This window comes from Pecten maximus, chromosome 13 (genome assembly GCF_902652985.1).
Source record: "Pecten maximus chromosome 13, xPecMax1.1, whole genome shotgun sequence".
NCBI classification, from domain to species: domain Eukaryota; kingdom Metazoa; phylum Mollusca; class Bivalvia; order Pectinida; family Pectinidae; genus Pecten; species Pecten maximus.
Genome location: NC_047027.1, coordinates 15,241,078 through 15,266,722, shown reverse-complemented (window position 1 = coordinate 15,266,722; position 25,645 = coordinate 15,241,078). Strand labels below are relative to the sequence as shown.

The 25,645-nt window shown below is 34.5% G+C and overlaps 1 protein-coding gene across 1 annotated transcript in view; it reads left to right on the top strand.

Moving 5' to 3' along the window:
- The window catches only part of LOC117340481 (cell adhesion molecule-related/down-regulated by oncogenes-like), a 177,897-nt gene that overhangs the window by 135,376 nt on the left and 16,876 nt on the right, over nucleotides 1-25,645 (top strand). Inside the window, exons 4-6 of the mRNA XM_033902240.1 lie at nucleotides 3,840-4,121; nucleotides 7,870-8,016; nucleotides 15,766-15,921. Coding sequence (XP_033758131.1) covers nucleotides 3,840-4,121; nucleotides 7,870-8,016; nucleotides 15,766-15,921 — 585 coding nt within the window. The remainder of the gene's footprint in view (nucleotides 1-3,839; nucleotides 4,122-7,869; nucleotides 8,017-15,765; nucleotides 15,922-25,645) is intronic.

Genomic DNA, 25,645 nt, shown 5'->3' with positions numbered 1-25,645 from the left:
TGGTGATCAATTTTAGAATTTCCAAAACACATTTACCCCTAGTCTTAATTGAGAGAAAATTACGGAGAATTCACATTAGTACTCAACGCACTATTGGTTGTTAATGTGTATGATAGAAAAGACTCCATGATAAAATTTCTCTTAATGCTAGAACACGGTGATTGTGTGTCTAAATCAAACATAAAAGGAACCTGGTGTATGATATTGTCCTTAGTTTCCATGACGACACATTTTGGCCATTTTTTTTTTTTTTTTTTAATTGTAATTTGGTTTCCATGACAACACAATGAGCCATTTTTTCAGTGGATGTAGTTGTTCCGAATCATTCAACAATGAAGACAAACAATAAAAGGGGAAAAAAAGGTATATTAATAACAAATCGGTGGGCGAATTTATGGAGGAATAATGATGCTTATGGCATTTGTCTTTAATCCTGTTCGGAGACAGAAACCTATCAATCTTAATTGTGTTTTACAATACCATCTAATGCAGCCCTTTCTCCTTACACAAACACATGTTTTATGAAAGGCCTGTCATTAGTTCTATAGTAGGAGGGTCCTGTGAACTCTTCAGGCTATGGAGGAGCATAAGTACACTACTCCGGGTTTAGATCCATTTTCTGGCCTAAGGTAATCTGGTTTGACTTTAAAACCCATTTGTACTGGTCCCACATATACCAGGGTACATGTTAGAAATGAGTGTTTTCTCTATATCAGAGTTCGCTGTGATTTATTAGTTAATATTTCATCTGGTCGAGATACTTTTCCCATTTATTTAGTAACTCTGGGTTTTAGGGTTCAGCCCGGAGTGAGGCTCCCTTTAACCCTGAGGTCCGCCTTCACATGAACATAGACACTTAAATAGATATTAGTCCTTCATATAAACCTCACTACCAGCTTTTGAAGTAGAGAAGCAGGGTATGGCAATGGTAGGAGATGAAAAGATCGGATTCGATGGACCACGGAAAATATACTTATAGAAGACCATCTATCAGTTATAAATGAGTTTTAGATGGTGTTAGTTTTAATCAAGAGGTCATGATTTTTCTCTAGAACTATATTCATGTTCCCAGTAGAGAATAGTAGTTATTTTATCTATGGTATATAGATTATTGTTGTTTACTTAAATAACGCATCGGAATATTGATCATTCTTAACGCCCTGTGTATTTCTGAAGTAGTTCTGTTCAAAACATTAAAACTAATTTGTCAGTTATCCAATCAAATGATTCAAGGAAGATGTCTGTATGTTTCTGTAAAGAAATTTTGCCAATTTCTTCTGTTACTTTGATTATTTCAGTGTGAGGACTTGATATCCAAAAACATTTCATTGATTAACACCAAGCTGCATTGCCAACCAGACCTACGAACTGTAATTTTAGATATTTCGTGCGTTTACCTCTGAAGTATTTGATTTTACCTTAGGAATTTGATTTGACATGGGTTAGAGATTAAATCCACTGACCTGGGTGATAGGCTGTCATTGTGCTGCCATTGTTTGACATTGACAGCCTCCAAACATTACAGTGCACAGTGTGTTGTTAGGATCAATGGAATGTCACTCCGTTACTACAGCGAAATGTTGAATAACATGAAAAAATGGCGATGTAGTTACATGCATGCTGAAAATTTGAAACATGATTTTTGTGGCATAACAAACAACCCATTTTCTCTTGGCAACTTTACCGTGAAATTATTTTTTTTATTAAATTTCATTATCATTGCCCACATTCATTATTCGTGACAGTATAAAGAGATTGAATATGATTCCGTATATGTAAATTTCACACAGACAAAAACTTTATTCAAATTTCTTATGGCAAGATATTGTATTTTTCATGAAAATTTATTATGTAAAGTAATAAAACAGATTGTTTTTGCTTGTTTTTCATATGTAAATAAATTTGGGTGTTGCTAGGGTTTTGTGTTGACCTGGAAACCAAGCTGGGCCAAAGGTCACAAGTGACATCATAATGAATTATCTATACCAACATCAGCGTGGATAAGTTTCTGAAATTAATCTTATAATGATCAGACATGTAGATCTGGAGTTTGAGGCTTGTCAATTTGGAGGTTGAATGTGGTATAATGTGATTGTTCACACATAGCACACAAAAATATGATCATAATAAATACAAAATCTGTCAAACAAAGACTGCATTAACATAAATATTTTATAATGGAACTATGGATATAGAATCTTTGATTTTTTTTTCTGAAAAGTACAAACCTGTTGAAACAAAATTGAAACCTCAAGAAAAAGAAAAGGAATATCTATTCTCTTTGTTTACACAATGTTGAAAATTCTAACCTGTTCACACCGTTCAGTACTGTAACCCAGAGGAAACAAAGTGAAAAGGAAAACGGAAATTTATTTAATCACTTAAAATAACGTGAAGTTTAAGTTATTTTGTAAATTGCTTTAATTGAATGATTAAAAACAACCCGACCTGTAAATAAGATTAAATGAGTCAAATTTCATGAGGAATTTCTATCCGAAGCCCCGCGCCACTGGTGATGTAATTTTCTTGTCGCGGTCTCGACTCTTGGAATCGGAGAAGGAAATCGTGGAATCTCTGAATCGTGTACTAGCAGAAGCATTATAACACACTTACATAAAAGTTCAAATTTACGACTGCTCAACAATTTTTTCGCTGACTGAAATCCAATTTCATACGAGGGCGGCTTATGCATTACTTGCAATGCCCTGCACATGTTTGTTTTTAGGCCATGTGCATACAAAAACAGTTGTAGATTTGGGGGGGGGGACATGTGGTAGGGGGTGGGGGTAGATGTGTCGGTTGGTTTAACAAATCCAGATGTTTTCATTGCCTGTATAGAATTGTAACATATATTGACATCACTGGGGTTGTACCACACTGTTCTGTTATTAAATATTTCTTACAGGATTAGATTGGTTTTAAGTGTCACTAGATCAGACCATTCATCTAAATAGGGGAGTGAAGCCTAGTTGTGTCAGAATGTAACCCTCGAAATCATAATTAGTTATCAATTAAAAAAGATTAAAATTAATTCTATTGGTAGCAGATATTTCTTAAGATATTATTATTAAAAAATATTTTTCATAGTTTAGATAAAGTCCTATCTCCAAGAATTTTTCAGAAATATAAGATTTCCAAATAATTCAATGAATAGACTTGCCTAACTATGCACGACAGCATTCCGTGCTGATGTTATCTACGATATCAAATCATCCTGTTGTTTACATTAGGTGAGAAAGTGTGTGTTGATTATTTTGTGATGCTTCACGTAGATGAATAGTTTCGTCGGCCATAGTAGCAAAGTATCAGATTTAAGAAAACATGTTATCTACTTTAACTAGTAAATAAATCTACTGTCTTATAAACGATATAATACTGTGAAGTTCTTCTGTAATTCTGAGTATCATCTGGTCAGGGAACTGTCTTTTTTCAGGACGGAAATTTATAATCATAATATTTATCAAAACCAGACAAAATAAAGAAACAAAACAAAATACTTTCTGGAACAAAACTGAATATTTTTGATGAGGTTTGATTTTCAATCACTCGATATAAAAAACACAAAATTTTCAGCTGAAGTCCCACTGGTGTCAAGGTTTTCATTTTAAATACATTTCATCGATTGTATATTACATCGTTAGATCTCAAACAATGTAAATTACTTCATTATAAATATCATATACTGTATATTATATGTGTAATAATCAATATACAATGTAAAACTTTAATGTTAAGTCCAAGATCAGTGACCAAGCCTGGTTTCTCCATCTTCATCTCTTGTTAATGTTGAGCTACTGTATTTGACTAATTGATAAATGAAATTTTCTTTGTTATTTCAGAAATGCTTCCAATCTTCCTGGAAGAACCGGAGTCGTCTGTGATATCCAATATGGCGTCTGTGACGTTACCGTGTAAAGTAACGCCATCTAGTGCTAAAGTGAGATGGCGATTCAATATGGAATTTATAGAACCAGGAGAAAACGAAAGGCAGGGATTTAAAATTATAGGCACAAACTTACTTATAAAAAAGTTCAAACATCGGCGGGAAGGGATTTACGAGTGTATCGCAGAAACTGATCAAGGATCTGTTACAAGCCGCCCTGCACAATTAACAAAAGCAGGTAAGATGTCACATCTCATTAACGAAGGTGTCATTTTCTTTCATCTTGGTAACAAAGTGTCAATTCCTCAAACCTCGTTAGAATGAGTCAATTTCTTGCATCGCATTAACGAATGTTTCAATTTCTCACACTTCAATAATACATATGCTGGTTTCTCGAACTTCAATAGTTACAAACATCTGTCACTCTGTGGCACCTCAATAATGAACATGTCATCTTCTCGCACCTCAATAATGAACATGTCATCTTCTCACACCTCAATAATGAACATGTCATCTTCTCGCCCCTCAATAATGAACATGTCATCTTCTCGCACCTCAATAACAAACATTATTGTCATCTTCTCATATCAAAAAGTGTCCAGTCTTGGAGGTCCAGTGTGATAGAAGATATTGTTAAAGGCCCTGTAAATGTACTCAGGCCCTGTAAATGTACTCAGCTAATTATTCACATTAATGTTGTATGCAGATTTGATCATTTAAAAAACTCGGACGTAAAATATGAATAAGACCAAAAATTCTCTGTCATTTTAACAAATAAACTATTTACATAACTTGGAAGTATGTATTGATTTTGGAGGGAAACAGGTAAAAATCATAAAGGAAAACACCTTTAATTAAGTTAAAAAGAATACTGAAATTGCTTTATTATCATTATATACTTGTCAACTTTACAGAATTTAGGGTTCAACAACTTTTAACAGAATTTAGGGTTCCAACTCAAGAATATCGATCTCTTAAAATGGTAAGAATAGTAAGTGTGTATCTGGACAGCCCCTACCTTTGTACGTGATTTCTTTAAAATACACAAAAAATACACAAAAGTAAAAAACAAATTTCATACAGAAAGTATTGATATGTAATTTCCATGAAGTCTTCCTTATCATAATTTTTTTTTCAAAGAAGTTCTTTTTCACTAACATGAGTATGTCAATTTGATAGTAGTTCTTTCTGAACCCGAGGTGTAGTATTTCTTTTCATAGTCGCTACAGTTACCCAATAAAAACTGATATACACATTGAAATTAATGAGGAGATGTTAGTTTTTTCTCTCACATTCTTATCATGTGTAAATATTTTATTTGATATCTAAAATGTAGCCAAATCATTGCCGGGCATGATAACCCAACTTCCTGTTGATAAATCTAAACTTTGACATGGAAAAGAGTGCCTGTGATAGATTCCCTTTACAGAGCTCTCTAACCTGGTGAGATAGCAAAGTGTACATTCTCCTCACAGATGTGTGTACTTCATGCACTGTAAGTCTATTTTATACAGTAACGTTGGTCAATCAGCTTACTGTGTAAATTAGAATGGATCACTCTTATCACTTCAAACATTGGGGAAAAAGGAATCATTGATGAACTTAGAGTGGTTTTAGTTTATCGTTTTAGTTTATCGCAGAGTTGTTTAGTTGATGAAAAACTTACAGGACACCTAGTGATGGCTATTTCTAAAATTTCCCATGTTTGAAATATTAGTACAAACACTGGTAACTACAATGGTTTGGTTTGGTTAAGTATAGTATTGTTTGACATATCCTATCAACAGCTAAGGTCATTTAAGGATGGCCTTCTCTGTGTGGTGAATGTGCGTGTGTTTTGGGAGGCTGCATAATGTTTTGGGAGGCTGTGTAATGTTTGCATTTGTCTCCTTGAGATAGCACAGAACTGCATGATGCTGACAATTTAAACATTGCACATTGTCATAAAGTACACTCCCAAAACATGATCGAACATAAAACTTCAGAGAGATTGTTCTCCACAATAGTCCTGGTTTTCCACCACGCCTGTTTATTAACCATAACAGTGAAGTATCTAAAATAACCACACCAATCTACACATGTCTTTCAATAAACACTGCAGCCGATATACACAACCACAAAAAATCTGTCCTCCCTACATCTTAAAATGGACTAGTCCTCCTCAATCGTAAGTACAGTCCTATTAGGATAACAGGGGACAAAAGGTCATCAATTATCTGATTATGTAAACTCCTTCTGTTTTCTGGGCCAATCACTGCCATTTGAGAATCTCGAGCTCTGTAAATATCTAATCGTTTACAATCTTGTTAGGCAGACTTATCACAATTCACGATAAGACATATTATATTAGCCGATACGAAACCCCTTTTTCTTTTGTAATGTAGCTACAGTATACTCACTTGTCATATTCAATGAAAACAGTTAAAAAGGATATAGGGGGAGCCACTGTAGTCACAGAAACAGGGCAATAGGATATAGGGGGAGCCACTAGTCACATATATAGGGCAAACATATATAGGGGGAGCCACTGTAGTCACAGAAACAGGGCAATATGATATAGGGGGAGCCACTAGTCACATATATATGGCAAACGTATATAGGGGGAGCCACTGTAGTCACAGAAACAGGGCAATATGATATAGGGGGAGCCACTAGTCACATATATAGGGCAAACGTATATAGGGGGAGCCACTGTAGTCACAGAAACAGGGCAATAGGATATAGGGGGAGCCACTGTAGTCACAGAAACAGTTCAAAGGGATGTAGGGTCGGGCCACTGTATAGTCATCGAAACAGGACAATGGTATATAGGGGGAGCCACTGAAGTCACAGGAACACAGCAAAGAGATGTAGGGGGAGCCACTGTATGGTCACAGAAACAGGGCAATAGTATATAGAGGGAGCCACTGTAGTCACAGACACAGTGAAAAGGGGGAAGGAATTACTCTATATTTTCTGAGTGCATCGTAATATTACACTAAACACTGCACTTAATCTAAAAGCAAACGAAATCCTTTGATGGGGTGTAGATTGTCGGCCATTTTCCTGTTAATCATTCCTGTATCTTTAATGCAATTAATTAGCTGTATGTGAGAGACAGAATCAAAGTCTGTGTAAGGATGGTTTGGAAATCTCTATTTTTGTATCAAACAAGTTTTGTTATTGAGATTGTTATTACATACTTGTATTTATTCTGAGTTACCAATGTACGGCCCAAATTTCCGGAGATTTTTTACCAGAACAAGTTCACCTATCCTGCTACTTCAAACTTAGGAGGACAAGAATTCTATCTTATTTTGATTGTATTGATTTAACAATAAGTCCATGCCTGGTAATAACCACATGATCATGTTGATATTACAATAAGTCCATGTCCGGTAGTATATATATATATAAAGCCCATAATTGTGATATAATAGAAGTTATTAAGAGATTATGTAGATCCAGCTTCCTCTGACCCTCAAGTTAAACTAAAGGGAATTTCCCTTTTATTGTGGCTTGTCTTTACACTTTTGTCTTCGTCCTCCAAGTCGTCTTGGTCCTCTCAGTCGTCTTCCTCCAAAGCTTCAGCAATACAGGTTTTTTAACTCTATGCAAAGGCTCTAAACTTTATGCCTAATGTTCTCAACAACTTTCATGCCATTTTTTTTACTCATAACATATTTTCAAATGTTTATGCATTCCTGCTTAGCTGAATCTGCATCATTTTATGAGCTTCAATTTTTTTATGAGACTTTCATCAGACTTGATTCAAAGGTCAAGTATGCTACAATTTTCAAAGTCAAGGTCACCATTTCTATTTATAGAAAGCTTGTCAACTTAAAAAATAGCAAAGCCAAGAACAACAACATTTTCGCATGAATAAAGAATCATTTAAGGTCTGATTATGTTCACAGTATTATTTTACTTATTTTTATTGATTTACTTTTATTTATTTATTTATTTTGTAAACATTGTTAATCATGTTGCTCTTCTTTTTGTTTCAGGTATAAGTAATTTTGGACCTAGAACAGATTTATCTTTAAATACTACAGAGGGACACGACGTTGTGTTGCCATGTGTACCACCCGAAAGTCATCCAGCAGCAAATATTATATTCGAATTCAATGGAACAATAATTTCAGGATCATCAGGTAAAAACAATAAGGTGTAACCTTATTACCAAATATGGTCATAGTGTTTAGAAAATACTCATAAACGTTCATATAAGACCTTATTAGGTCATATTTGACCGTATTAGGAAATGTGCTTTGGTCTGTAATGAATAAGTTTGTTTTAGTTTAATTTCATTACATAGAAAACAAAATATAACTAAAGTTTATTGAAAGGTGAGGTGAAGTGATAGCTGTATTTTAAGAGGAGAATAAGATAAAGTAACATTCTCGTGTAAGAAGACATATTTCTGACCTCCTTGAACAAACCAAAAACATATTTATATACAGAAAAGTAAAATCTACTTGAAATGAAGATGAAATGCACATTTCAAGAGTAGGTAGCACTGCAGATTGGGCTAAAAATTTTCAGCGATGAAAATGAGGTGATTTTAGAGATTTTTCTCTACAGAGTTGTACATTTAAATTATAGACATATGGTGGAGCTCCAATTTACAAAATAAATAGTCAGAATTTGCCTGTGTACACCTGTGCCTCTGAGAGCCCTATCTCCAGTAACAGTTTCACTAAGTGGCTGACAGACTTGGAGTAGATTATTGAAATTAAGATATGCAATGTAACTAGTTGAAACAGAAGATCATGGAGGGAATACTTGTTAGGAGAAAATGGGAGGGGGAGGAGGGGGTACAGGGAGGGGGAGGTGATGGGAGGGGGAGGAGGGTACAGGGAGGGGGTACAGGGAGGAGGTACAGGGAGGGGGGAGGGGTACAGGAAGGGGGAGGGGGTACAGGGAGGAGGAGGTGACGGGAGGGGGAGGAACTTTGGCAGGGAGGGCAATCTACTGTTAACTTGAGGTGACTCAACCTAATATTAGCTAATTGGTGAGGGTAGGGAAGCAACCAACTCATTTCTCATAATTCTCCGGTAGAAACAGGATAGAGTAGAAAATGTTATCTAAACCTTATTGAATCATTCTCAAATAAATAAGGTGTCAGGTTTACAGAGAAGGATACAGTCGATAAACAAACCTGGAGAGGAAGAATGCTGAAGGATAAAAATGTGGCATTTAGAGGTGTAAGATCTTATAAAAAGGGTGAGGATTGAATAAGTATGTAAAGTGTGAGGATTGAATAAGTATGTAAAGTGTGAGGATTGAATAAGTATGTAAAGTGTGAGGATTGAATAAGTATGTAAAGTGTGAGGATTGAATAAGTATGTAAAGAAGAAATATTCTTAAAGTGGTTATAGAAACACAAAACTATATGAAGAAAAATTTTGTATGATAAAATATTATATTTACATGTGCAGATGTAGGTATAAAGATATATAGAATAGCTCCATATGTCTATTTAAGGGGGAAATGTGAGGCTCTTGTTGAAAAGAAACATCCACAATATGAGATAGTCAAACCACATCAGCAGCATGTTTTAATACATATAGATATCTAAGGGAATATTTTTTTTGTGTTTTTATGACATCAAGTTTAACATGTCAATGTTGATACTAGTAAAGGTAAAACTATACCCAGGTAAAAACATGCTGATTATTGGGTCATGCATGTCCCTGTAATATATGGTTGATAGCCATTGACTTCATGTTTGCATAAATGTCAGTTAAATTTAAATGAAAAAAAAAATGAAAAAAAAAAATTGGTTCACACTTTTCTATAATGTATAATTACAACTTAAGATTGACATAACGCTTCCTGACCTTATCAATATCAACAGTTCACACACGCAACAGAATATGTGAATAAGTTAAAGAATCATGCCAAATGAATTCCACAATGTCAATTCTGCAAAATTCAGTTATTTGAAAATCATGCTAAATAAAATGTCAAATCTTCAGGATACAGTTATTTGAAAAATCTGTTTATTTTGATATCAGAGTTTGGGGTATTTTGTCTAAGGATGCTAGTCAACATGTCAATTGCAGTTCAACAAAAATGAAACAAGTTATATTTTCTTGTCCTAAAATAAGCCCACCCCAAACATTGAGCCAAGAGTCACACGTTTGCCCCCTAGGGCTTTTTACTGGATAAGTTCGGTAACAAATAAAAATATTTCGGTTAAAAATTAATATGTGTGCTAGACCTGGTAATGATTAAATGGAATCTGGTATATAATTAAATGCAAAACATTGCTTGTTGATTACATATAAACAAAATGCATGTTTCAACTTATAACAGACTGACAGACATATTAATCCAATATAATTTCTAATAAGATTGAAACCCATGTTTTGGCAGACATATCCGTAGTCATGGTACACAAGGGTATTTTTTTCAGCCATACCTTTTTTTCTTCTTTCCTTCGACAATAAATTAGATTCCGCAGGAAAAGCAGTCGTTTACTGTTTCAATTTTCTAAAGAGTTTTTGACAGTTCTGATATGGTTGGCCCTATATTCAACACCCCCTCCCATCGCTAATGGATCTCGTTTCTAAAGTTGGGGATTTTGAGATGGAGAGCCTCAGTGTTATGAGTGCGTATCTGTATACAGAAGTAGGCTACAAGCTGTCGGAGGGTTTACAGACATTGTGTGTTATCAGGGCTAAGGTAGAGAATTCACAGCACAAGACCTTGGTGTGTATAAGTTTCCTAATACCCTCAGCCACTGGTGGATGTATTGTGATACACAGATTATCAACAGATATAAGGGAGTTTTTTTAGCTTTTTGAAAAATTCTCAATTGCAGGCTGTGGTATAGAAGCGTGCTCTGTGTTTGGGAGAAATTATCTGAACTTTTGACCTCTAGAATAGTTTGTGTTTCAAATCGCTTAAGGTTTAAAGTATGTTTTGCTAATCTAGAAATAAAAACAACATGTTCACAGATGGTGTGATGTGTTTCTACTCAAAGTGGGGCTATCTGTGGTATTCTAGCCTCACTAGTAATTAACTAGAGGATTGAAATTCAGGGGAGACAATCCATAATCAAAATTTGTTAAAATCATTCTTTTATCTAGGTTAGCATATATGAAACTGGGGCCTGAAATATGGGCAAAATATTTATTAAATATCAACATACCAAAACTGGACGGTAGATATCAGATTATTAGTTAAAACATGTGTTTAAAGCAAATTAGGAAAAAACAATTAAAACAAAAAATCAAATGTGAACTGTTTAAGAACATCTTTTGGGCAGAACGAAGCATTATCATAATTTGAGTTAACTTCAACTCTCTGATCCAGTTAACCTCAACTCTCTGATCCAGTTAACCCCAACTCTCTGATCCAGATTACCTCAACTATCTGATCTAGTTAACCTTAATTCACTGTGATCCAGTTAACCTCAACTCTCTGATCCAGTTAACCTCAACTCTCTGATCCAGTTAACCTCAACTCTCTGATCCAGTTAACCTTCACTCTCTGATCCAGTTAACCTTAATTCACTGTGATCCAGTTAACCTTAACTCTCTGATCCAGTTAACCTCAACACTCTGATCCAGTTAACCTCAACTCTCTGATCCAGTTAACCTCAATTCTCTGATCCAGTTAACCTCAAATCTCTGATCCAGTTAAACTCAATTTCTGATCCAGTTAACTTCAATTCTCTGATTCAGTTAACCTCAACTCTCTGATCCAGTTAACCTCAATTCTCTGATCCAGATAACCTCAATTATCAGATCCAGTTAACCTTCACTCTCTGATCCAGTTAACCTTAATTCTATATAAAATAGGGATGTAGAAAATTCTAACTTTGCTGATTATTTGTTAAGAATTTTTTTTTTAATTAGAATGAAGGAAAAGTTTGATCTTGCTGGCTGAGTTGCTCATTGTCATTTTGACAAATAGTATGAGGGTAGAGGAATGTTACTTTTGGTTGGCCTAATTGTTTTGGACATTTCCGAACAGTAGCATACTATGGCCATTAAAGTAATCTAAGTAAGGCGGTATACAATACTTCTGCTATGTGACCTTATGATTGTTAGAAACATCGGGAGACGTTTGGCCACTGGCTGTGTGTAACTTTAACTGGGAAGTGAAGAACTGATGTACAGTGTGTGCCTGTTCAACAAAGGTGGCAAGGAGATTTATTTTTAAACCATTCTTATAAAAAAACACAACAACACCATCTGTTGAACTGAGTCATGGCCGTTAAAAAAACAGTATCTATTTCTGGGTTTTACTTAGAACCTTCCAAGTTGACACAAACCGTCATTAAGGCTCCTTGTTGTTATCACAGGAATTGCCTCAGTTTATTGGATTTTTTATTTACTTGTTTTCATTCAGAGTATATTAACTTATCGTCTCAGTACGATTCAAATTTTCAATTAATTTTGTCTAAACTAAGTAAAACTTTGATAAAAACAGTTAGGAAAGTTTAAATCTTTACTTCTGATCAACTGTTTTAAAATGTATTTAAAATGAGAATAAAAATTCAGAATGTCTTTATTTGATAAAATTGTTTGATTTGAATATTCTTTCTAGTTGAAATTTAACACTAGAATGACTAAGGAAAAATATACATATCTATGTTTCTTTTAAAAAATTCTCATTTAGAACGTCAGCTTATACATGGAATTCCTTAGAGCTATCATGGCAAGAAATGGATATATCTGTATATACATAAATATCACGGCTGTATGTATAAGTCCAATGAAGAAGGTCTGTGTAATGAACATGTACATATCACATTCGCTACTGACTGCCGATAGCGATCAGAAACATTTTTACTGAAATTCTACCGTAATGATTTCCGGTCGAGTAATTCACAACTCTGCATGTGTCGAGTTTTCATAAGAAAGAGAAAAGACATAGCGGAGATATTTTGTGTGAGTCGACTGCTGGACGGAAATGACAGACAGTACAAAACACTAACATTACTGTTCTGTCCTTTTGGTTTTGAAAGATGTCATGTTTCCCTCATCAAAATTCAAAATTGAGACCATTTCTAAACAACAAGTCAGCATTGTTGTTAAATTATCTAGTTTTCAGTTTTTATTGAGGACTTGGTTTCGATCTATTTTTGAGAATCTTTATAAAATAAAAGCATGCAAATCCAAACAAATTGATTGTAATTTTCTATACCATCCAGTTATTTTTTTTAATTTTATAATGTTTTCAAAATATAAGTAATGATTTCTACTTTAAAATATCAAATATCATACAAATCTAAAATGAGAAATGATTTTCATTAAATGAAATAAAATCTAAAGGGTTTTTCGAGTAGGGTCACCTTTACAACTTAGGTACTGTGTATTAGTGGCTTAGAGAGAAAAAAGTCATTTGTTAGGTGCTTGTTAAATGAAAAGCCATTTGAGAGTTGAGGACAATGACTAATTTTTTACCCACGATTGGACGACAACGATGGATAGCTATGTATCGCTGTCCTTAATGGCGTTTTCTTTTTAAACATTTGATGGAATTTTGTCTGGCAATATACGAGAAAACGATTTAAATTTACACCACATTGAATCGCGGAGAGCAGTACAATGTAAGTCTCCTTACCTCTGATTTGAACGCCAGTAGAATTACAGGTCGAACAATTTGAAAATCCATTAAATTGTAAAGAAAATCTAAAAAAAAAGTTGTCGGCTGTACGTAATCTTCCCTCTTTGAAAACTTTGTGAGCTTAATACGTGTCATCAGGTGATTTTAAACAATCTCCTCGGCCATTTATCCAGATTTACCTGGTATGGGCTTTCAAATCCGAGACAAATTTGAAATATTGTTCGACTTGGGACATTAATATTGTATGGTTTAATAGTTTCAGTCACACAGGGTCTTTTGACTCACATAACCAGTCCAAGATTGTGTTTCAAAAATTATTTCAAAAATGAGCATGTCCTTGTCGGAGACATAGAGGGTTATATGTCTAAGAATTTTTTGTTTATGATAAAATATATCTGGCAGGTGATCCCATAGAAGATCTTCATGTGACCCTTAATTTTTTTAAATAAAATCCCCAACAAATATGTTCGTGTTATAAAGGATCTTTTAAGACTGTAATGGTAGATTTTATTGTTTGACATTTTGTTTGTTTACAGAACCAAAACGTTAAATACCTATATTCTTTTTTGATAAATGAGAAATTTGAAGTGACATTTTGTATAATAACAAAGTACATTGTTTTCACATTGTATATGTCCATCACCCTTTTGATCAGTTTTACAAATGACGGGTCATCAGGTTAGAGAATCCGAACATATACTGACAAACCTGTCACATGTGACCTTCCAATGGAGGTAATGAAAGGAGTTGCATGTGACAGGTGGTCTCTTAATCCAGGTTCAGGTAACTAGTATAGTGAATAACGTATGGAGGAAAAATACGGTCACATATGAGAGGGAGTCGTTTAATTCAGGTTGTCATGAAGGCAGGTTTGAGTGTATCATTGGTGCGATTATATATAAAGCACCTAGACTCACCATAATTCACAGAGAAAATTCACAAAAAGCAACCTTTTCCAAATACATGTAAAAGCAAACTTTTCCAAACAAAAGCAGCCTTTTCCAAACAAAGCAGCTTTTTTCCAAACAAAAGTAGATGCTAAATTTTTCAAAGCATATATTAAAGTAAAGTTTTTATAATATTCTTCATTTTTGGGGGCGACATACATTTATGAGTTATCTCCCCTTGTAGAACAGTTACATATGGTTTGGATTATTTAGCATTTTTGCCTGGATCAGTGTTTTACCAATAAATTAGACAATTTATGTCCTGGATTTTAGAGACCAAAAAACAATTATTCTTCTAGGACATAGTTTTTCACTAGTACGACAAAAACGAGTACGACAATATTAGCTAGTTAGGCCTGGAGACTTTATCATGGGTCAGCTTTTTTTTCAGTGAATTAGACAATATTATAGGCATTATAAAGAAATCGTAAACATGGATGAGTGGTTTTTTCAGTGAATTAGACAATATTATAGGCAGTTAGAAGAAATGTATAGTGCTGCTATATATGTTATGTTGGGAGCCTTAAGGTTTTATGTGACGTCTGATACCAGTAGGCGACAAGATGCGATAAAACTACTGATTTGTGAGACAGTATATGCCAACCATTCATATCCATTAACACAATACACATGTTGAAAACACTTCCTCGCCTCCATGTTACAGCCACGTACAAATTCTTTTTTTCGCTGCAGATTTAGCTTGGATAAGTCATTAATTAGCAATACAGCATGTTATTTAGCTTTGAAGTTTGTTATCATTTTATAAGCATAGGAGATCTGTAAATTTTTAAACAAAATTTATGCATCAGAAATCAGTTTATTAAATCATTGGTATGAAGATTTGAGTCACACCTCATTATTATCTACTATCTATATATCTCTTTGAGTGATTTTGTCGGGGAAATTTTTACAAACCTGTCAAGCAGGACAATTTGTGATGATATAATTTGTGTTGGTAAACATTATGTCTATATTTCGTATTTATGATATAATTTGTGTTGGTAAACATTATGTCTATATTTCGTATTTATGATATAATTTGTGTTGGTAAACATTATGTCTATATTTCGTATTTATAAATAAGCCTCCAAGAAAAAGTAAGGATCACTTCATTTTTAATTGATTTTAAGTAATAAGCTCTAAATGGGTTCACAAATAAGTCCTCCTAAAACTTTTATACTAAACTTTTACACAAGGGATGGGTGCTTATTGAGGATAAAATATGGTACTAAACTTTTACACAATTTGAGGGTGCTTATTTCAGGATAAATACAGTATTTAATTTTTACACTTGGGGAAGGATCTTCTTCAAGGATATATACTGTAAATAGTTTTTGAAATTGTTTGACATGCAGTTTATCTGTTTTTCAGATCATTACCGGATTTTATCATCAGGGGGATTACAAGTTACCAATACCTCTAAATCGGACCAGGGCCAGTATCGCTGTATCGCTATCAACCCATTGACCAATCGAAACAGAACCGCTGATTATGTCATCAACCTAAACGTGAAAACTACATCTACAGGTAAGTTTCATACAGGTGTAAAAAAGGATCAAATGCAACCCCTCAGTTCCATGGTATTCTGGAACTCACTTTGAAGTCCTCCTGGAAGCCCCACTCATCCTTCCAAAATAAATGCTCAGAATACTCACAAGAAAACCTTTCAAACTCCATCTGAGGAAAACCTGCCATTCACTGGAAAAATTTTTAATTTGCTTCATGAAACTCAGCAGTTGAGGTTCCAGTTTTAATGTTTAATGTTTTTTGGTGTAGATTTGTATTTTTACCAAAAATAAATCTTGAATTCTTACATATGTCTGCAATGAAATCATTTGCTCTTCAACATCTGGAAATGATATTTTCAAAATCTCCATATTTTCATTTGTTTTAATTTAGACACAGGGCACTTGAAATTTTAGAAAGTGGGTTGTATACCTAGACACAACATAACATGAGTTCTGATGGCCGATACCAAGGTTAAAGGTCAACACACATGTTACCATGCAACAGATATATTTAATAATATGTCAAATTGTCATCACCGAGTTAGAAAGCTGTTTATATAAACTATAAAATGGATTGTTCCATTTATGTTTGTTACAATTTTCATCTACAAATGGTTTCAGAATTTCAAAAAACAGCTGCACTGAAAAAAATTGACATGAACTTTATGTCGAGTATATATCAGGCATTGAAAACAACATCACACCTATCAGGGCTCTGTACCGGTGATATAACCCCGCAGAGGGAAAATGAAAATTTGACCTTATAAATTACATATAGGCGTGCATTAAAAGGACCACCAAGGAAGACTCTCTCTGATAGGCTAGGTGCTTGTTATTTATGAAAAATTGGAGGAATATTTTTAGAGGTTGCTCGCCCAGGATGTCACATAATAATGGAGGCCGGCCTGATTTATGAACTGAGAACCGACCCACAGAATTTCTCGCCTCCACTGTCTAATATCAAATTCATAAATGTGGCTAAAACTCAAACCAGTGGCGGAATAAAAAGAATGAATTCGCCAATATTTTAATACTCATAGTTCATAAACAAATGTATTGTCACAAATAACTTGGCAGAGTGCTGCACTGAAACAAACAAATCTAGATCATTTTACTTTCCATGAGTTTCAAACCAGGAGCCATTATCTATACTAAATTACAAAGACTTGTCGGTGGACAATATGTTTGCCCTAAAAGTCATCGGTCAAGTTCCTCCCAAATGGTCATATCTCTGAGATGAATATGTATTGTATATTATACGGTATATTGTTTGAAGTTATGAGGACTTATTTATAAACGATATGTAAAAGTTTTAATCCTGTTGATATCACTGACAACAGTTATGTTTTTATACTCGTCAATATTTTATGACTTTTTAAATATCTAAGGAAACTGATTCAGGGCATACACGTCGCCATGGTCACAAAATTATTATTGGCAGTTTCATTTTTATGACAGCAATATCAATGAAATTAATTTTCAGATTTGTAAGAAATCATTCAACATAAACGTCACCAAATATTACCATAAATGTCACAGACATTCGTTTTACTGTCCCCTTGCTGGTAGTTTAGTATGTAGACACAAAATATATAGGTTATAATAAAAAGTTACACTAAAATCCATATTTATGTTGGCGTCAGGCTAACATACTTACTGTATATATCTTAGTGAAAAAAGATGAACAATAAGTATTATAAAATAGTTGAATAACACCTTTAAGATAGCCTGGATTTTAAACGGTGAGAGGTTTTGCCATATCTTGTCGTCTCACATAACCTGTGTGCAGGTAATAACAAAGCGCTATACGATTTTGTCGACATATTCTACATTTGCGCCCTTTGTGTTGCGAGTTGATAACAACTGTTTAGGCTAAGAGAAGGATTTCTGTATTCACGTTGGTGTCACCATGTGAAACTGATACAGAGGCTATTGTTGGGTGTACGACCCGCTTTACTGAAGTCATCTATCCATAAACAAGATACAAAAAAAATACAGGTACGCAAAAAACAGGAATAGGACAGGTAGCCAGGATCGTGATCCGTAGCTATCCCGACCCGGGCATTCAATACTTATCTCAACGTAGTTAAGTGTTGGTTCATCACGGAACTGGTATATCATTACTTATATTCATACTCAGGTATGACGTATGTTTTACATAGGTAGACAAAATTTTATTGTAACAAAACACAATAGGACGATTTTGAAGTTAATTGTTCTGTGTGATTTAATTTGCATTTATTGCCTGTTATGATAATTAGTTATTGATTTTTTTTCCTGTTAATTCATATTAAAGTTGAAGACAATCAGTAATTAGATTACAGCCTGTATGGTTTACTGTGTGTGTAGGTGCGGCTATAGCCTGTATGGTTTACTGTGTGTAGATGTGGCTGTAGCCTGTATGGTTTACTCTGTGTGTAGGTGTGGCTGTAGCCTGTATGGTTTACTGTGTGTGTAGGTGTGGCTATAGCCTGTATGGTTTACTCTGTGTGTAGGTGTGGCTGTAGCCTGTATGGTTTACTCTGTGTGTAGGTGTGGCTGTAGCCTGTATGGTTTACTCTGTGTGTAGGTGTGGCTGTAGCCTGTATGGTTTACTGTGTGTGTAGGTGTGGCTGTAGCCTGTATGGTTTACTGTGTGTGTAGGTGTGGCTGTAGCCTGTATGGTTTACTCTGTGTGTAGGTGTGGCTGTAGCCTGTATGGTTTACTCTGTGTGTAGGTGTGGCTGTAGCCTGTATGGTTTACTCTCTGTGTAGGTGTGGCTATAGCCTGTATGGTTTACTGTGTGTGTAGGTGTGGCTGTAGCCTGTATGGTTTACTCTGTGTGTAGGTGTGGCTGTAGCCTGTATGGTTTACTCTGTGTGTAGGTGTGGCTGTAGCCTGTATGGTTTACTCTGTGTGTAGGTGTGGCTATAGCCTGTATGGTTTACTGTGTGTGTAGGTGTGGCTGTAGCCTGTATGGTTTACTCTCTGTGTAGGTGTGGCTATAGCCTGTATGGTTTACTGTGTGTGTAGGTGTGGCTATAGCCTGTATGGTTTACTGTGTGTAGGTGTGGCTATAGCCTGTATGGTTTACTGTGTGTGTAGGTGTGGCTGTAGCCTGTATGGTTTACTCTGTGTGTAGGTGTGGCTGTAGCCTGTATGGTTTACTCTCTGTGTAGGTGTGGCTGTAGCCTGTATGGTTTACTCTGTGTGTAGGTGTGGCTATAGCCTGTATGGTTTACTGTGTGTGTAGGTGTGGCTGTAGCCTGTATGGTTTACTCTGTGTGTAGGTGTGGCTGTAGCCTGTATGGTTTACTCTGTGTGTAGGTGTGGCTATAGCCTGTATGGTTTACTCTGTGTGTAGGTGTGGCTGTAGCCTGTATGGTTTACTCGTGTGTAGGTGTGGCTGTAGCCTGTATGGTTTACTCTGTGTGTAGGTGTGGCTGTAGCCTGTATGGTTTACTCTGTGTGTAGGTGTGGCTATAGCCTGTATGGTTTACTCTGTGTGTAGGTGTGGCTATAGCCTGTATGGTTTACTCTGTGTGTAGGTGTGGCTGTAGCCTGTATGGTTTACTCTGTGTGTAGGTGTGGCTGTAGCCTGTATGGTTTACTCTGTGTGTAGGTGTGGCTATAGCCTGTATGGTTTACTCTGTGTGTAGGTGTGGCTATAGCCTGTATGGTTTACTCTGTGTGTAGGTGTGGCTATAGCCTGTATGGTTTACTCTGTGTGTAGGTGTGGCTATAGCCTGTATGGTTTACTCTGTGTGTAGGTGTGGCTGTAGCCTGTATGGTTTACTCTATGTGTAGGTGTGGCTATAGCCTGTATGGTTTACTCTGTGTGTAGGTGTGGCTGTAGCCTGTATGGTTTACTCTGTGTGTAGGTGTGGCTATAGCCTGTATGGTTTACTCTGTGTGTAGGTGTGGCTATAGCCTGTATGGTTTACTGTGTGTGTACATGTGGCTGTAGCCTGTATGGTTTACTGTGTGTGTAGGTGTGGCTGTAGCCTGTATGGTTTACTCTGTGTGTAGGTGTGGCTGTAGCCTGTATGGTTTACTCTGTGTGTAGGTGTGGCTGTAGCCTGTATGGTTTACTCTGTGTAGGTGTGGCTATAGCCTGTATGGTTTACTGTGTGTAGGTGTGGCTGTAGCCTGTATGGTTTACTCTGTGTGTAGGTGTGGCTATAGCCTGTATGGTTTACTCTCTGTGTAGGTGTGGCTGTATTGTTCTTGGTTGGTACAATGTTGGTATAATGTCGGTATAATGTCGGTATAATGATGGTATGTCGGTATAATGTCGGTATAAGATTATACCTGGCATGCCTTGTTATAAGGCCATTCTCAGCATTAAGTCTAGGTCCGATGTCTACTGAAAATTGGTGAAATTGTGAAATACTTTCATTGTCTTGGAATGATGCCTGTTAATCAAGGTGCGTCTGTCAAAATTATGTCAAAATCAATAGTTTAAGGCATAAAATGATACGTAAATCTTCCTCCTCCTCCAATCCCTGCCTAAACCAGCCTTGGAATGTACCTAAATAATTACCACTTGAATGTTATACTTAATCTGAATTAGGTAGTTGTTGAAAAAGAAATATAAAACGATTACAGTGTGTAAGTTTAGCTAAGTCTAAATGAATGTGTCATATTTTAATTCAACAGACCGATGAGTATTAATTACTGAAACATTTTTTCTGTCAAAGCACCACATATTTTAAGCAGACTTGAAGAAATACAGCTTTATTAAATTCTATAAAAACTTATTCCTAAACTTTGGACAAATTATATACTTTATAATGACCCGGTAATCATTGAAATATTGTATTACATAATTTCTAATGAAAACAAATCTGTTTTCTGTCGACTGTGAAGTATATACCGGGAGTTTGATTTCAAACTCTGCACAGGTGCAAACAATATAATTGCGTGTTTCCTCTTATCAAGGCCCACGGTCTTAACAATCTGTTATTCTTTCGTTCACCAGTAAAATAAATATACTGTGTATTAAAATAATTTTGACAGGTTATGGTATCAGACGATAGGCTTGATCTTGAAAGTTTTCCCTTGGCAAACTTGTTTGAAATCTAATTTCCAGACAAAGTAAAAACAAATTTTAAAAATGTTTCCCGGCTTAGGTGTCATTGTGAAACTTACATCACTGATGTTCGACTTTGTTATACTTACTAATGCTCCAGGGAAGGTATAAAAATATCTTTAACATTTTTTTATAAAGTTTATTTGACAGATTATGATCCCGATATGGGATTGTTGGTGTAAACGTTTTATAGTCAGTTTATAGTACGTATTGTTTAACGTTGGATCGAGATCGTGAAATTTAACATGAGACTATCAACAACCTGTGAATGAGTCAGGCTAAGGTTCTATCAAAAAATAATCTGGCACATTTCATGTCGACATGGGATAAATGTGTCCAACTTCTAACCTCGCCACGATGAAGAACATAGGTTTCGATTTCATACAGCATATATCCATTCATATGTAATTGAAAGATTCATGTAAGCAAATATTTTTTCTAAGAAGATGATACTTCAAATCTTTTATTTTTCTAAATCTTAAGAATATTTATTCTCTAACAATTATAATTGTTTAGACCTCACTCATTATAAACCTTACTGGTTTGTATTCTCACACCTGTCAAAAGAACGTAAGCAAATGCTGCAATCAGTCCGTAATCCTCAATTTGTCCGTAATACTCAATCTGTCCGTAATTCTCAATCTGTCCACCATCCTCAATCTGTCCATCATCCTCAATCTGTCCTCCATCCTCGATATGTCATCCAACATTAACTTTTTTCCTTCATTGACTTTTTATCAGTAATCAATGTCTTGTTTCATAAATCTCTTATGATATAAAAACAAATTTAGAAAGTGTCCATTTGTAAAAGTCGAGTTTTTCAGATTATTGTCAATTGATGTTTCACCATTTTGACTTGATATGTCTTGTGGTCCTCAAAACAAAATAAATCTTACTTTATCAAGTGATATAGAAATTAAATGTTGACAATGATCGGCTGTAAAACATGTTGGGTAGGTGATCAAGCTTCATTACATTAAAACAACCACCAGCTGACTACATTGGTGTTGTGTGTATATACAAAGGGAGGTAAACATGTCAGGAAGTTTCAGGATAGTGATGGATTCATCGTTTGACCTCTACAGAAACGTTATACAATTATTTTTTTTTTTTTGACTGGTTATGTAAAGTATGAAATTTAACAGATATTGAATTTTACCAATAGCTGTAGACAATTTCCATGTCCTACAGGTTAAACACATCTAACATTGTAAGTAGCATTAAAAGAGAGCTAATATAATAAAATTTTAATTAACTAATATTAAGTTTTAAACACCCTAGTTTAAAGTACTTTCATTTGTTTTATGTATTGGTGAAAAATGAAATTATATGAATTAAAAGAAATCTTTCTTTAAATTGAAAATTCAAAGAAAAAGTAAACTTGTTTTCTATCTTTTTTACCTGAAATTTAATCACACAGTAATATAAAGAAAATGAAATCAGCATTTTACATTTACAAAATTAACAATATGGACATACAGTAAGTAAATAAAGATTAATTCCATTTTAGTTTAAATGTTATTAAACAGCTTAAAAAGAATATGTGAAGGAATTTGTAACCAATTATAGATACCCATTTATGACAAACCTAAGCAGTGTGGCTCCATGTAGCACTGTTAGGCACTGTTAAAAAATATATATAAGTAATTATAAATAGTCGTTTATAAAAAAAGCGGGTAGTATTTTGGGCTCCAGTCAAGTCGTTACTGGGGTTGCAGGCCGCAAGTTACACAGGTATACAACACTGGTCTTTGTTCCTCAGCCTGCCAGCACCAGTCTGATTTATGGGTAAAACCAGGCTTCAGGGACCTAACTACTTAACGGTTGGGGGCTCCTCACAGGAAATACACTGATGGGAAAGGAAACTCCTCAAAAATATACACTGATGGGAAATGATTGAAACTTGTCTAAAATATACATTGATGGGAAAGGAAACTCCTCAAAAATATACACTGATGGGAAATGATTGAAACTCCTCAAAAATATACACTGATGGGAAATGATTGAAACTTGTCTAAAATATACATTGATGGGAAATGATTGAAACTTGTCAAAAATATACACTGATGGGAAATGATCGAAACTTGTCTAAAATATACATTGATGGGAAATGATTGAAACTTGTCAAAAATATACACTGATGGGAAATGATTGAAACTTGTCAAAAATATACATTGATGAAACTTGTCAAAAATATACATTGATGGAAAAGTATCGAATCTTGTCAAAAATATACATTGATGGGAAATGATTGAAACTTGTCAAAAATATACATTGATGGGAAAGTCTCGAAACTTGTCTAAAATATACATTGATGGGAAAGTATCGAAACTTGTCTAAAATATACATTGATGGGAAAGGATCGAATCTTGTCTAAAATATACATTGATGGGAAAGGATCGAATCTTGTCTAAAATATACATTGATGGGAAAGGATCGAATCTTGTCTAAAATATACATTGATGGGAAAGTATCGAAACTTGTCTAAAATATACATTGATGGGAAAGGATCGAATCTTGTCTAAAATATGAATTGATGGGAAAGGATGGAAACTTGTCTAAAATATACATTGATGGGAAAGGAAAATCGTCAATAGTTTTCCTGTGTTCTTTTAATGTAGACTTTGATATCATCTTTAATGAGTTCTGTTTAGTTAAGTTCCAGTTTGATAAATTGAAAATGTATACCTTGTGTTATATGAATATGAATACTCAATAGCTGAAGTCCATAATAATTTTATTTGGGATTAAATACGAGTATAACAGATAAAATGTGACACAGAGAAAATCTTCAGCCAAAAAAATTAAGAAAAATTAAGCTTTGAGAAAAAACAAAAAACAAAAAACACAGAGCAATGGAATACCAAAAGTTTCCAGGAATCTTTGTTCTCAGTGGAGCAGAATTAGGGGAGACAACTGAGTCAAGGAGGCAGCGTTATATCAAAGAATGTTGGATGCCCCCTTAAGACATGAATATGAAAACAAACAGGGTCTCATATGCTAGATCAATGTTCTTCATGATCAGGAAAGTTTAATTATTTTTAAAGCGTTCTTCATTTGAGGGTGAGTTTAATTGATGTTCTTCATGAAAGTTTAATTATTTTTAAAATGTTCTTCATTTGAGGGTGAGTTTAATTGATGTTCCTCAGGAAAGTATAACTATTAAAAAAATAGTCACCATTTGAAGGTGTTTTTTGCAATTATTTCTAAATGATAAAATTCATCTTTTTATATCATTTTCAACAATAATATATTGAAATAATTTTCATATAAATATTATCATGAACTTGATTAAAAATTTTGGTATCTGGAGCTGACTTGAATTTGAACCATCATGTTACAATGATTTATAGTGTTTTTGTGATAATTACCTTTACTGAGGACCATTTCAGGTCACATGGACACACCACAGATTTACATCAACTTCACGTTTGCACAGCAAATGTAAGAAAAATGTTAATTAAATGACTTCGGGGAAAGTTAATGTTCTGAGGAAAAATGCTGTAAAGGTTTACTATACATTCAGGGTGGTTAGGTAGGTTAGGTACAGAGATAAAGACGGGAGAGGACAGGCTATGTGGAACATAAATTATAATAAATATATGTTATGATAGTCCTGACTTGGAGATGAGACTGGGGAATGTGACAGTTCTCTCACAGCATTTCACAGCTGCAGGTGGTGAGGATGTTGACCTTGTGGTACTGGAAATATTTTACCGAATTCTTGAATTTTTAGATAACATTTTCGGTGACAATTTTGATATATGTTGTATGTTGCACATGCTAATTTAAACTTGCTTGTGATCAATTTAGAGTTATCCCTTTAAACAAATCATAAACATAATTACCTTTTGATTAAGAATAACCCGAGAAGAAATCTTCTTTCTCATTTCAATATAATTATCAAAATTTTCTAAAAATTTCTCACTGATTACTGAAATCAACTTTAGAAAGGAGATTTAGAACTAATAAGATAGCTTACACCCTTATGTGTAATGAAAGCAATTTTTGTAAAAGTTGTGTTTTTCATGTTAAAATATTTTCCAGTTCCATGAAAATAACTACAGTATTCAGGAGACGGGTTAAATAAGGGGAATCAACTCAAGTCCCTTTTGATTGATTTAATTAGAAAGGTTCTGTTGCTAAAGTTGTGAGCCGTTTGATGTAGATTTACAAGGTTTGAGATGTGTGAATCTTGTAAGTATTTCACTGGTGTATATTGTATAAAGTTGATTAAATTAAATCTGCAGGAAAATGAATTTTAGTATAAAATATTTCAGATGCAGTATAGGATTAAGATATATAAATGATAAAATTAAGGAAAATTTCTATTAGTTTTGAACTGTATTGACAGGACCATGAAACTGAGAGTAAAAATTGAACTCATATGACATGCTGATTTTTTGTTATTTAGTAAGAATTTAAATGAAAGGACGTGATTGAAAATCAAAACATCTTAAGATGTAAATATCAATGTTGGGCAAAGCGGAAATCATAAAACGTAAAGAAAATCGTAAAATTTGAACTCTTTGACAGGCCGAGTTATTTGTGTTGTTAAGTGGTTAGAAGTTGGAATCTGTTATTTTGGTTTTGGATGAGATGGTATGTAATCTTTAATAGTATGGTCTGGGGCACAAAACCATGTCATCTCCTCTGGCATGGACAAGCATT